The 13,023-nt window shown below is 45.4% G+C and overlaps 1 protein-coding gene across 1 annotated transcript in view; it reads left to right on the forward strand.

The window, feature by feature from the left end:
* SMAD3 (SMAD family member 3) overlaps positions 1–12,675 on the forward strand; it is a 51,876-nt gene extending 39,201 nt beyond the window's left edge. Inside the window, exons 8-9 of the mRNA XM_039369668.1 lie at positions 3,842–3,986; positions 6,529–12,675. Coding sequence (XP_039225602.1) covers positions 3,842–3,986; positions 6,529–6,652 — 269 coding nt within the window. The 3' untranslated portion in view covers positions 6,653–12,675. The remainder of the gene's footprint in view (positions 1–3,841; positions 3,987–6,528) is intronic.
* Positions 12,676–13,023: the final 348 nt, after the last annotated feature.

Genomic DNA, 13,023 nt, shown 5'->3' on the forward strand with positions numbered 1-13,023 from the left:
AGCTCTGTTGGTAGGTGTGATGGAGAATTAGAAGGTTTTTTGCATGCATTGGAGTTGCAAGGAGAATTATGTCCCAAGAAACTCTGAATAAGGGGCAGACCTAAGATTAGGTCAGAGTTGGGCACCTCTGGTAACTTTACAACTTAGGCATAGGCATAGACATAGGCATAGGGATAGAATAGAATAGAATAGAATAGAATAGAATAGAATAGAATAGAATAGAATAGAATAGAATAGAATAGAATAGAATAGAATAGAATAGAATAGAATAGAATAGAATAGAATAGAATAGAATAGAGCTGGAAGGGACCTTGGAGGTCTTTGAGTCCAGCCCCCTGCTCAAGCAGGAGAACCTACACCATCTCAGGTGGTTGTCTCTAGTCTTTTCTTAAAAACCTCCAGTGATGGAGCGCCCAAGATTTCTGGAGGCAAGCTGTTCCACTGGTTGATTGTCCTCACTGTCAGGAAATTTCTCCTTAGTTCCAGGTTACTTCTCTCTTTGGTCAGTTTCCAACCGTTGTTTCTCGTCCTTCCTTCTGGTGCTTTGGTGAACAACCTGGCCCCCTCTGCCTTGTGGCAGCCTCTCAGATACTGGAACACTGCTATTATGTCTCTCCTATTTCTTCTTTTCCTTAGACTAGCAGACCCAAATCCCGTAGCCGTTCTTCGTATGTTTTAGTCTCCAGGACCCTGATCATCTTAGTTGCTCTTCTTTAAACTTGTGGACTTCAATTCAGAGAAGATAGGAATTCTGGGAATTGAAGTCTTCAGCTCATAAATTTGCCATAGTTGTCCACCCTGGACTAGACCTTATCCAATTGGTATCCTTCAGATGTATTGGCACTGCAGTCAACACATATACACACACACTCATATCTACATAACACACTGCTTCTCTTTTTCCTTGCAATAAATCTCTGTACTCTGACATAGCTCAAAATGTTCCTTAGAATATTTGGCTAGCTGGACTCATGCAGAGAACTCTAAAAAGGCCAAATGCTACTATTGGCTTCATGACACATATCCAAATCTGAATGACTTCCACGAAGGAAGCCCAGTTTGAACCAGCCCTCTCTTTCCACTTTAAGAAGATAGTTTCAGCCACTAAGTAATTGAGATTTCTTGATTAAATCCCCAAAGTCAGAAGTTGTCTGTTCTGATGAATTAGATAAGTAGCCATTTTTATTCCAGATGACGTAAACACTTTAGATGATGAGCATTAAAGTAGGAAAGCAAAGCAGGTAGTCCTCAAGTTATGACCATTCATTCGGCGACTATTTTAAATTAAGAAGGGATTTCTCTCTGCTTCCATTTAATGACCCACATGACAACTGGGAGTGCCTGGATTGCTGTTGCCAAGCACAGTGGTCCCCTGGCATTGTAACTCAAGGTCTACCTGTATTCAACCATTTTACAGATCCCAACAGTAATATATAGAATAGTTTTAGTTCAGTAGAAACCTTTTTTCTTTCTCAAAGTTGTGTTGTACTCTACTTTTCACTAGTTTTTAGTTTTTATTTATTTTATTTGTGAAAAGCTTGATGAGTTCTCAATTTAGAAAAAAGAAACAGCTTGCCTTGAATATTTTAACACACTTAGTCTTATGACTGAAAATGTGCTTGAAAGCTTGTTGTCTGTTGGGATTTAAAAAGCTAGGAAAGAAATGCTGATTTGGGGAAAGTCTTGTGCTCCGGATGTCATGAACTGTGATCAGAAAGATTTTTTTGTGGTGTTTAATTTCAGAAAGAGCTGCCTGTGTGTCTGTGAATGTGTGTGTGTGTGTTAACCCAGGAATATTGTGTTTCTTGCTCTTCCATGCCAGTGTAACTCTGGCCTTGATTGCAGATCAGCAGGTCCTGCCTCTTACTTTTCAGAATCAACTCTGGAAAGTGGCAGGCAAGACCTGCTGATCTTCAAATCAAGGCCCAAAAAGCCAACACAGGCCTAGGCTGCTTTAACAGAGGAATAGAATCAAGATCACGTGAAGGGTTAATACTACTTTACAACGCCTTGGTGGGGCCACACTAAGAATCTTACATCCAGTTTTGGTCACCACGATGTAAAAAAGACGTTGAGACTCTAGAAAAAGTGCAGAGAAGAGCAACAAAGGTGATCAGAGGATTGGAGGCTAAAACATATAAAGAACGGCTGCTGGAATTGGGTATGTCTAATTTAATGAAGAGAAGGACCAGGGGTGATATGACAGCAGTCTTCCTATATCTGAGGGGCTGCCCCAAAGAAGAGGGAGTCAAGCTATTCTCCAAAGCACCTGAAGGCGGGACAAGAAGCAACAGATGGAAACTAACCAAGGAGAGAAGGAAGGAGAAATTTCATAACGGTGAGAGCAATCAACCAATGGAAGAGATTGCCTTCAGAAGTTGTGGGTGTGCTCCAACACTGGGGGCTTTTAAGAAGAGATTGGACAACCATCTGTCAAGAGTGGTATAGTGTCTCCTGCTTGAGCAGGGGGTGGAAGTCTTCCAAGGTCCTTCCAACTCTGTTATTCTGTAGTCTGTAAGGCCAGAATTACACTGGCCTTGAAGACTGGCCTTGACAGATGGGGGAAAGGCTTCCATTTTCTGGCCTCCCTGCACTCTCTCGGTTTTGAGCTATCTCGGTTTTGAGCCCTGATTATTTTTTAGCAGGCAGCTGGCCTTATGTGCAAAAAACTGGTATGGAAGGGAGATTGAATGGAGGCCATGGTTGGGGGCCAAAGGAAGAAGCTAGATTGGAAGAAGACATTTTCTACTGACTGCTTCGCTGTTGGGGCTCAGTGGGGGATTTTTTACCACTCCTTATTAATTTTAGCCCAGTCCAGGAAGAAGGGGTCCCCAAAGGGGAGGATGATCCCCAAAGAAAGATCTATTTTAATTTACGGGATTACTTATACAGGGAGACCTCAATTTACAACATACAATGGTCTGCAATGTTGATCTTGGTGAACCTTTTACATTGCTGCAGCAAAAACTACACAGATGCATCAGAAAATGCAACATCAATTTTTAAAAAGAATGTAGTGAGATCACAAAATTATAGGTTGGTCAGATTAATAGCTCGTCCATGGAAATTGGTTACAGAGAGCAATCAAATTAAGAGAAAAGAACTAGGCACAGTGAGGAATGCCCTAACCTTTGTCAAAAATCAGCCAGCATGGATTCCATAAAAGTAAATCCTACCTCATCAACCTCCTACTTCATTTTTTTAAAAATAATCTTTATTCCAGCAATTTCTAAGATGAAACTCACCAGATGTGATGGATTTTTGCTTTCCATTTATATTTACATAAGCACAAAACAGATTTGATTTATTTTTACAAAATAAAAGATTTAAAAGTTTATGTGTTCTTCTGATAATCTCTGACCTTGGTGAATAGCTAAAATTCATAATGATTAATATTTCTGTTTGATGTTCAAGGTGGCCTCTTAACAGTTTTATTAACCCAGCAACTTACCAAATTAATATATTATGACATCATAGCTCTCTGGTATTTATGTGTACAGTATCCTTTCCTGCTACTAGAGCAAAAATACTAACGTGTATCTTGGAGCTGCACAAATCTCACATTGTAAACATGAAGCTCTTGATTGGTCATTTAATAGGAAAATGACTGCTGAAAGAAGGTTGCCTGCTTTTTAGCCGGAGAAAATAAGAGACCTTCCTCTTCCTTTTTGTCAGTCCTAGAGTTTTGTGTGTCTGTTTCACCAACCTTGAAGGCCTCCGGGAGTGTTGTGTCTTGTCTGTGGTGAGCTGCTGAAGGACACAAGGGCACACAAGGTGATGCCATTGGGGAAAACCTGCTAATGTTGGTCCTCTTGTTGTGTCCGTTCTCTGTCCTCCACAGGGTGTAACTTGAAGATATTTAACAACCAGGAATTTGCTGCCCTCCTGGCTCAGTCGGTCAACCAGGGCTTCGAGGCCGTCTACCAGCTGACGCGCATGTGCACCATCCGGATGAGCTTCGTCAAGGGCTGGGGGGCCGAGTACAGGTCAGCATTTCACCCTGGAAAGGAGAGGGAAAGGGGGAAGCAGCTGTGGGAGGCCCGGAGGTACAGGCAGTCCTCGAGTTACGACGGTTCATTAGGTGACTGTTCAAAGTTACAGCAGCACTGAAAAAAGTGACTTTGGGCCATTTTTGCAGCCTCCCAGAGTCACCGGATCAAAATTCAGAGGCTCGGCCATTCACTCACATTTACGACGGTTCCGTGTCCCCCGGGTCATGCGATCCGCTTTTGCAACCTTCTGACCAGCGAAGTCAATGGGGAAGCCAGATTCACTTAACCACGTTAAGTGATTAACTTAACAAATGCAGTGATTCACTTAACAAGTGTGGCAGGAAGGGTCGTAAAACGAAGCAAAACTCACTTAACAAATATTTCACTTAGCAACATAAAGTTTGTGGTCGTAAGTTGAGGACTACCTGTATGTGGGGGAGGGGGAGGCTTCCTGAGCCCCCAGCTCCTGAGCGAAGAGGCAGAGGAGGGGCCTGCAGTCCCCAGATGTGGGACAGTCGCAGCTGCCGCTCGGAGCGCTGGCCGTTTTTTCTCTCTGCGATGGCCGTTTAGGGACCGGAAGGGCAGGAGGGAATTCTGCAGGGTTGGGAGGAGACCCCGGGTGGGAAAGTGGGGGATGGAGGAATGGCTTGGCTTCTACCGGGGGGGGGGGGGGAGGCACAGAACCAAGACTGGGCTGTCTGCAAAGACTCAGAAAGAAAGCGCCTCTGCGGGGGGGGGGCAATCCTGGTCCTGCTTTCATGAGCTCCTGGGAATGGGCAGCAGCTGTGGCTTTCCAGCAGGGCTGCTTTCCATGGGGGCTGGGGAAGGAGTGGGCGCCCAGACCTCTCACGTTACCTCTCCCAGCTCCTCCAGATGTCTGGAGTCCATCTTGTTTTGCAGTTGGCTTGCTCCCTGCTCAGGCTGCTTTGGGCCTTGGCCGATGGCCAAGGTGTCTAATGAGCTCCAGATGTGCATGCTGCTGTTGCTGCTGCCTTTGCCGCCACTGCCTTGGGTGGGGCTGGCCAGCCTCGGTCCTTGAGAAGAGACAGCTGGCGGGAGTATGTTCTGCGCTTGTGCATTGCAACTGGCTCCTGGCTGCCTGTTAAGTAGGGGTCAGTAGGGCCTTGTATCCCTTGGTCTCCAGCCCAGCCAGAACTGCTTCTCCCCCCACCCTCCCCTTTCTGCTACATGTGTCTTTGAAGGGGTCAGTCTGGGGCAGAGCGGCCTCTGCTTTCAGATTAGAGTAGCTTTTGCTCTCCTCTGAAGGATGCTGGGTGGGGTCAGCAGAAGGGGTCGCTCCCGCTCTCTCTCCTCTCTTGGACCAGGGCAGGCTCAGTGTTTGGGAGTGCCCCATTTCCCTTCTGAGCGGCTTCGGGCTCCAGGTCTCACAGAGTCTCGCAGCAGGATGCTTGGGTCCTCTTGCCCAGCGGAGGGGACATACCTGGCTAAGCATGGCCGGCCAGCCTCCCTCCCTCTCACCAGGGGCTCCTCCCAGGCAGTTGCAAAGCACAGGGCTGGCTGGGCCAGGCTGGGCACCCTCTGGCACTGGTGTCCGAGTCGCCTAACACCAGCCTGATTTTTCAGGAAGCAGAACAGGAAGGCGATGGGCTTCCTCCTCCATTGTTGCTGGTATTCAAGGAATGCTGCGGGCGATTCCTGAGGGTTGTCAGTGGTCATCAAGGCAGTGGCCTGGACTTGGTGCAAATGCCCCTTAAAACCATTTGCACGGCTTCCATCACAGCATCCGAGAACAGCCAATGTACGGGGTGTCAAGAAGACCTGGCTTTTATCTATCGTAAATCTCGCATCTTTTAATTCCCACACAGCATTTCCAAGTTTAATGCAGTGGGAGATGGGGAGAGAAGGGTCCCCCCGTCTGATCTTTTCCCACACGTGACTCCTTCCCTCTTCCACTTAGCAGGATGCCCTGTTCTCCCTGATCAACAGAAGCAGAGCAAGTGGCAGGGGCTCTGTGATAGCCTGCTTTGGCTCAGTTGCCCCAGGGAGCAAGCAGGGACTTCTCCAGTGGGCAGAAGACTGGATCAGATGATCGCCAAGGTCCCTGCCAACCCTGTAGAGATGTGCAGTCCTTGGAGCCGGCGGCAGAGGTGCTTGGAATCTGGTACAGACCTCCCTTCTCCTTTCCAGGAGCTGGGAAGGCCAGCAGAGCTAATTTTGAGATCAGGGAAGAAATGAGCCAGGTGTTGAGGGGGTCCTAGCAGAAACACTCCAAATCCTGAGAATCCAGAGGTCAGAAGCATTTCCAAAGAGGAAAGCATCAGAGATGGACTCAAAAATCCCATCTTGATTGTGCTCAGCATAAGCTGGGATCAAGGGAAACTAGGATGAGCTTTCACCACAATAAGGAGCACCCTGCTGGGCCTGCTTCTTGACCTGTCCGGCCTCAACCGGCTGAAATCGATCTGCTTCTGCTGATCAGGAGAAAGAGAACCGATCCTGGGTTTCTGTCCTGGTCCCCTCCTCCCCTTCATGTTCTCATGGAGATACAGTCGTCCTCTCTGTGTTTCCGTTCCAGACGCCAGACGGTCACAAGCACTCCCTGCTGGATCGAGCTCCACCTGAACGGCCCCTTGCAGTGGCTGGACAAGGTCTTGACGCAGATGGGCTCCCCAAGCATCCGCTGCTCTAGCGTGTCTTAAAGGATGCGGAAGGTGGAATCGGGTCAAGTCTTGCGTAGGGACAAAAGAGGTCAGCCTCCTGCCTGACAGTGTACAAAATACAGAATGGAAATGAGCATTTAGGGTAGCGGCTGTGTCCTTCCAAGGCCCGGCCTTCTCTTCTGTTCAGTGAAAGGTTTTGTTTTGGCCTCCTGGACAGGAGCAAAGACTTCATCGTAAGTGTTCATGTGTTCGGAGGATCCACTCCCAGCTTTGTGATGCCCAGGCGGGTCCCACATGGGCTACTGGAGGAGACCCTTGGCTCCATTGGCAGCTTGGATTTCTAATTTAGGACAGGCAGGCTGTGGCTGATGGGCTTTATAACACAGGGTGGCACCTGGCAGCAATTCTTGGGAGGCTAGAGAGCAAGGAAATGGTTCTGTCTCCTCCTAGCCCTTCCTCCTTCCTACCTCTTCATGGAAGAATTTCCACAGTACCAAGACATCTTCTAACGTTTCTTTTTGAGCCTCCACCTGGGCAACTGGATGTTTTTCTCTGCCAACCCTTTGCTAACGTGGAGAGGAGGAGATTTTCCTCCTCATCTGCAGCCCGGATTGATAAGCTGCCATTAATTGAAGATGTCTGGCCCCAAAGAAGGAGCTGCCTCATCTCGTACATGGAAACGGTTGCTCGAACTGACCCTGCGATGATCTCAGAGCTAAGACCTCCAGTGTTAAAGGCAAGTGTCCCCAGCTCATCCCTCGTCCTTCAGGCCATATTTTAAGATTGCTTCTCCTTGGGACTTCGTTGGATCTTGCCACTTCCTCCGTGCTGTCCTGCTGGGCTCATGATCCTGTCTTCTCAAGAACCTCTGAAGGAGAAACTTCCAAAGCTGCCTGTCAAAGCATCAGTTGGAAGGGAAGAAGACAGAGACACCCAGAGCTGTTCTGGAGCAAAATCAGCCAGGAGAAACTGAACATGCCTTCCTTATCAATAGAATCTCCTTGGTCATTTGACTCATCTGCCAAATCGGATCTTTTCCGTCCATAAAATCGGAACAGCCTGACCACAGCACAGCTCCAAGATGATTTAATTGACATTACTATTTTGATTCTTGTAACTAAGCAAACATCTGTAAACATATTTGGAGCCATGCTTACTATTCTTCAAAGCAGTTGTGTGTGGGTGTGTGTATGTGTGCAAGGGTTCTATAGTGGCCAGTAAATCTGGTTAATATGCTTCTTGATTGTGAGGGTGAAATCTGCCTGCGGTGTCTTTGTGATCAGATTCAGAAGTAAATGTTATTCATACCAGCCAATCCATCTGGAATTATGCAGAAATTTGGACCTGTTTCTAGAGTCTCAAGTCTTTAAAAAAAACAAAAAACCTCAGCAACCAGTCCCCAAAAGCTGAGACTCCATTATTTTTCCTCCGAATTAAGCAGATTTTAACTAAAACCTAAAAAGCTAAAATAATACTGAAGAACACAATTTGAAAAAACCTCATGGTAAAGAATAATTTAACTGTATTGAATGAATTGTGTGTTTGTCCAACTTGGTCTAGTGGCAAATGTTTGGGAATGCTGATAAGAAATACCATTTAAATTTCAGATTAACGTTGAGTATTAATCTTGTCGGCCTTCAGAAAGAGAAACGGCTGCCTCATCACGTAAAATGATGGAGGTTCCTTGGAAAAGGAAGACCTTAAAATGGCTTGTTCTCAATCTGAGTAATATAGGAGTAGCATCTGAAAGCCCATTGGGGTTTTTTTAGGGTTAAGTTCACCTTTCAGTATCAGAGGAATGCCAGAGTTGTCTATAAAGATTCAGAGTAACTTTAACCCTAACCATACGACAATATACAGTATGGAATATTTGAATTTCAGAAATACTTTTAAATAATTCAAGGACAGAAAACTTGCAGTATGTGTGTGGTGTGCATGCTTTTTGTAAAAAAAAAAAAAAAAAGATATAGCAGGGGTGGCTGGTAGAACAATCAATCCAAAGACATTTTTGGAGGCTTTTTTAAAAATGTGATCAGTGTAGATTTTTTAGGCACCCAGGATGAAATATTTTGCTCTGGGTTCTGTACAGCTTTAATCAAGTAGCCACAGGTATGTTCCAGCTTACTGGGAAAAACTCTTGCTGTTTTCACTGACCTTGTTTCCTCCAGATATGCTGGGCATGAGCTCATATTGTCTCTGGGAGTTCTGAGCATTCTAGCCTGTTGGATAATTTTAAGGCAGCTAGGTCCCTTATGGTGAAAACTTAATTTTGGGGGGCAGGGAATTCACTTTTCAGATTGTCTCCTTGAAACACTACATTTTATACTAGTTTGAGAGGCCTTTTTACGTTGAAGGATCTGGTCATCCAACCCAATTATAATTGGATGGTGCGGCTCTCCCGGATCAATCACGTAGGCCAGTGTTTCTCAACCTTGACAATTTTAAGGTATGTGGACTTCAACTCCCAGAATTCCACAGCCAGCATTGCTGGCTGTGGAATTCTGGGAGTTGAAGTCCACATGCCTTAAAATTGTCAAGGTTGAGAAACACTGACATAGACATATTCTGTTTTTGATAACTTATTCATTGCTGGATGGACAAATTATGGATAGCCCATGTGAATCTGCAAATGAACAGTGAAGAAAATTTTAAAAGATAGTTTAAAATACATAGATATATATTTTCTTATTCAGCGTATTAGTCACTTTGCGCAAGTCAGATTTTATTTCTTGAGAGTTCCTTTTTGTATTCAGTGCTCCGTGATGAGTCTACTGGATAAATCATTTCCCTGCCCATAAATCTTTCCATTGCTAGCACGTGCACGGGGAAAAACTGAGGCACGATCAGCATTTTCACAAACAGGAGACGTTTCTCTAGAAAATGTCTCTGGGCTTCTACGTTCAGTGACGAGGGAACATTTTCTATAGATTGCAAACCTTGCTTCATTCGGCCTGGGACATCAGACCACCAAAATGCCCATGCAATATAGTTCAGCAAAATTCTCAGAAGCAGTCTAACTTTTTAAAATTTCAACTGAACTCTTTGCCCTATAGATAAAAGTGGGAATGCTTGTAGAAGATCTTATGCAAGCCAGATAATCTTGTGAAATTAAAAATCCCACCCTAAGATTGTGTTTGTTGATTATGCTAAATTATAGCGTACCTTATTTGATGCTTCCCAAACTTGGGTAAATTACCCCAAATTGGGTAAAAGTGGTTTTCTTTGGAAAACAACACATGAACCTAACAGGGACATTTAAATAAGGACTTTCTGATAAAGATGTTTTGGGTAAAGAAGATAAAGTTTGGGAAGCACTGGTTTAGGATATCCAAACCCACCCATTGGGGCTTATTCAACAAAACATAGTTTTGCTGTATATGTGAACTCACCCAGGCTCTATTCAAGTATAAACAGAAAAAAATACTCCCAATTTGATGTTGGGTATTATATTGATGTTTCAAATTAGATTTTTAAATGCCCAGAAACTGCCATAAAATACTATATACTTAAGTGCATTTAATTTTCCACGAGCTGCACTCATAGATCTGCTAGAAATGTTCTTTGTGCCTTGTTAAAGGTTGCCTGGAAGAAATCTGAAACAGTGCAGAGAGGCATCCAGTTCTAGCTTCCTGGGCTTATTAGTTGGGGAAACAGGTGTCAAGTCAGGTAAGCTATTGCTCAGGTGTGGATCTGACCTCTTTCAGGTCTTGAGTGGGACCTACTAGTGTCGGGCTGCATTGGTTACACCAAGCCATATGCTTCGACTTAAGTTGATATATTCTGCAAACTTACTAATCATAGTTCAGTCAACAAACTCTGATTAAGCATTACATAGCATAGACATAGGTGAACCCAATCTTGTTCTGCAGATAAAAGCCAACTAAAAAACTGCAGGGCAGACTTTTGTCTGACCTGCTTCTTGCTACCTGAAATGGAAATTTGCAAAACAAAGCCATACAACGTGAAACTCACACAAGTGCCAAAATCTTGAAGACTCCTCATTGGAATATCTAGAGCTGGACTTTAAAGAAAGACTTGGTTACTTCGCAAGCGGTGCAAGTATATTCTTAAAAGGAACCTGGAAGCATTACTGGATAGAAAAGTTTTGCTCTACTGACCAGATGTCCACGAGAAGAGCACAAGAAATGCCTCGGGCAATATTGTGCAAAGTATAGGATTGTTAAGATAACCACGTACGTCTCCCTGTCCCCTGCCCTTTCAGGTTTACATCGATTCAAGCTCAACAAAGTTTGGGGGAGCCTGGAGCCCATTTGTTGCTCCGGAGAAGATGCTTCGGGCTTTTGTTGATGGTTGAAAGTAACGTTGAAACGCCCCTCCCGGCTGCTCTTCTCCTAAACACGATTCTTTGCTTGGGCCTTGGCAGTGGTGTGCCATCCCATGTGCCGCATTTGAAGCCTTGAATGACGACCACTCCAATTCCTCTTTGCAGCAGGTGAAACGAACTCTCTTGGGATTCACAGGTGCTGATCTGCTAGTAATGCCTTTGTGGCTCCCTGCCACATACAGCTTGTTTTGGGGCTGGGCTCGTTCAGTCTGAAGCTCTTGCCCCATGCTGTTGGGTGATGCAGTGAGCACATGCATCTGCCTGCCAAACCATGCGGCTTCTGAACTTTTAATCTGTGCAGGACCTTAGATGCAGCATTGACCCTATGACTGGAATCTCCTCCTTCATCTCCTCAGTGGATTGATCAGGAGCTGACCTGGACTCTTTTACCTTACGCAGCTGCTGGCTGGCATGTCCAGACGGCCAGGATGCACTCGGGATTTTACTGACTTTAATAAAACTTTTTTTTTCCTTGTATGATAATGAGCCAAATCGCAGTGTGCATTGTTTTCATATTGAGCTTTCTAAAGACCCTCGGGAACAGCATCCTCATGTCACAAAAGGACTGAAAATGGGCTGGTTGGTGGTTTTAAGAGAAAAGAGGCTGCTGGAAGCTTTCCAGCAAAAGGACACAAAGAGTAAAAATTCAAGGATGATTCTGCAGAGTTGAAGAACTGTTGAAAGCTGTGCTGAGATCAACTACTGGATGATCAGGCTGGTTGGGAGCGGACCGGGCAGGAGGCTGGCTGTGTTCTGGATGGGCAGGAATGTCGGGGCTTCTAAAATTGAGCTCCGTGCTTTTAAATCCCCAAGAGGCCGGCAGAACCAGAGTTTAAAATGTTCTAGGGTAGGGTAAGAAATGATTAGCCCCACCAGCAGGAAGGTGTGATTAAAATGTTTTAGGTATATATTTATTTATGCAACTAATGTAGTAGCCAGATTCCCTCAGATGCTTCTCAACTTCAAGAGTTGGGGAAAGATTTGACAGAGGTATATAGTCCGATGTAGATTCAGACAATAAAATAACATATGAGACAGAGGTCAGTCCATCCATTTTTCTCAGGAGCAAAGCACTTAATTTCTTTTGGATTGGCTTGCACCTGTTCACCTGCTTCACTGTTGCCTTGGATAACCAACACTCTTAGGGTCCTTCATGCCTGTGACCCTTTCCAAGCTGAATGGGCCATGCAGTTGTGGTGCCAACCTCATAGAGAGGACCATGGTGGCTGCAGGACCAGCATTCCCCTCCGAGGGCCTCCCCCATCTGACTGAGAGCAAGCAGGATCCGTCATTGGCTGGGTTGGGGCTGTGGGCCACAGAGGTCGGGCAGTGGGAAATGGCAATTCCCCAACACAGGAGAGCAGTCGAGGAAAGCTGCTCTACACACGCAGAAGAGCCCTTGTGCTTCAAACGCCTGAGGTCGGGACGGGCTTCTAGCAGCAAAAGGGATACTAAGCAAGTGGTCCTTCCTCTTTCTGCTCTCCTCCCTTTCCATTAGTAGCCCTTGATGCAATGAGGCAGTTGGCACCATCAATGTATGCCAAGGTCTCCTTCCCACCTTGGAAGGAAGTAGTTCAGCTCTTGGTTTCCTGAGAAATAGTGGGCTTCTCTCTAGCTCTTACGCTATGTTCTTCACCGGATGTATTGTACTTACGGCTGTATATTGCTTGTTGGTCTTTGGCCTTTAGCTTATCTCTATTAAAAGCTTTATAACATCCATGTCCTGTTATTTTTTACATGAAATTTCAAGTTCTGGGATATTTTTTTGCCTCCTTCCTAATAAACTTTTAAGAATCCTTCTCCTGTTTTAGAAGTCATGCGAATCCAGCTAGGGAATAGCAGCAGCTTCAACCGGGACAGGCCATGCTGGTCCCTATGGAACTACAAGTTTTTTCTTCCCCAAAGGTTCTTTTGCAGATATGGGGGCCTTGCCAGATGGGAATTCCGGGGCATGTAGCTGGGGGTGGGTGGGGAATGTGAATGTTGACAAGTTAGGCAAAGTAAGAAGCTGCTCCCTTTTCCCCCTAGCTGGGTCCCCTGACTGTCAAGTGGACCTGTGTCCATC

This window comes from Crotalus tigris, unplaced genomic scaffold (genome assembly GCF_016545835.1).
Source record: "Crotalus tigris isolate CLP2741 ecotype Arizona unplaced genomic scaffold, ASM1654583v1 scf7180000021179.819088, whole genome shotgun sequence".
NCBI classification, from domain to species: domain Eukaryota; kingdom Metazoa; phylum Chordata; class Lepidosauria; order Squamata; family Viperidae; genus Crotalus; species Crotalus tigris.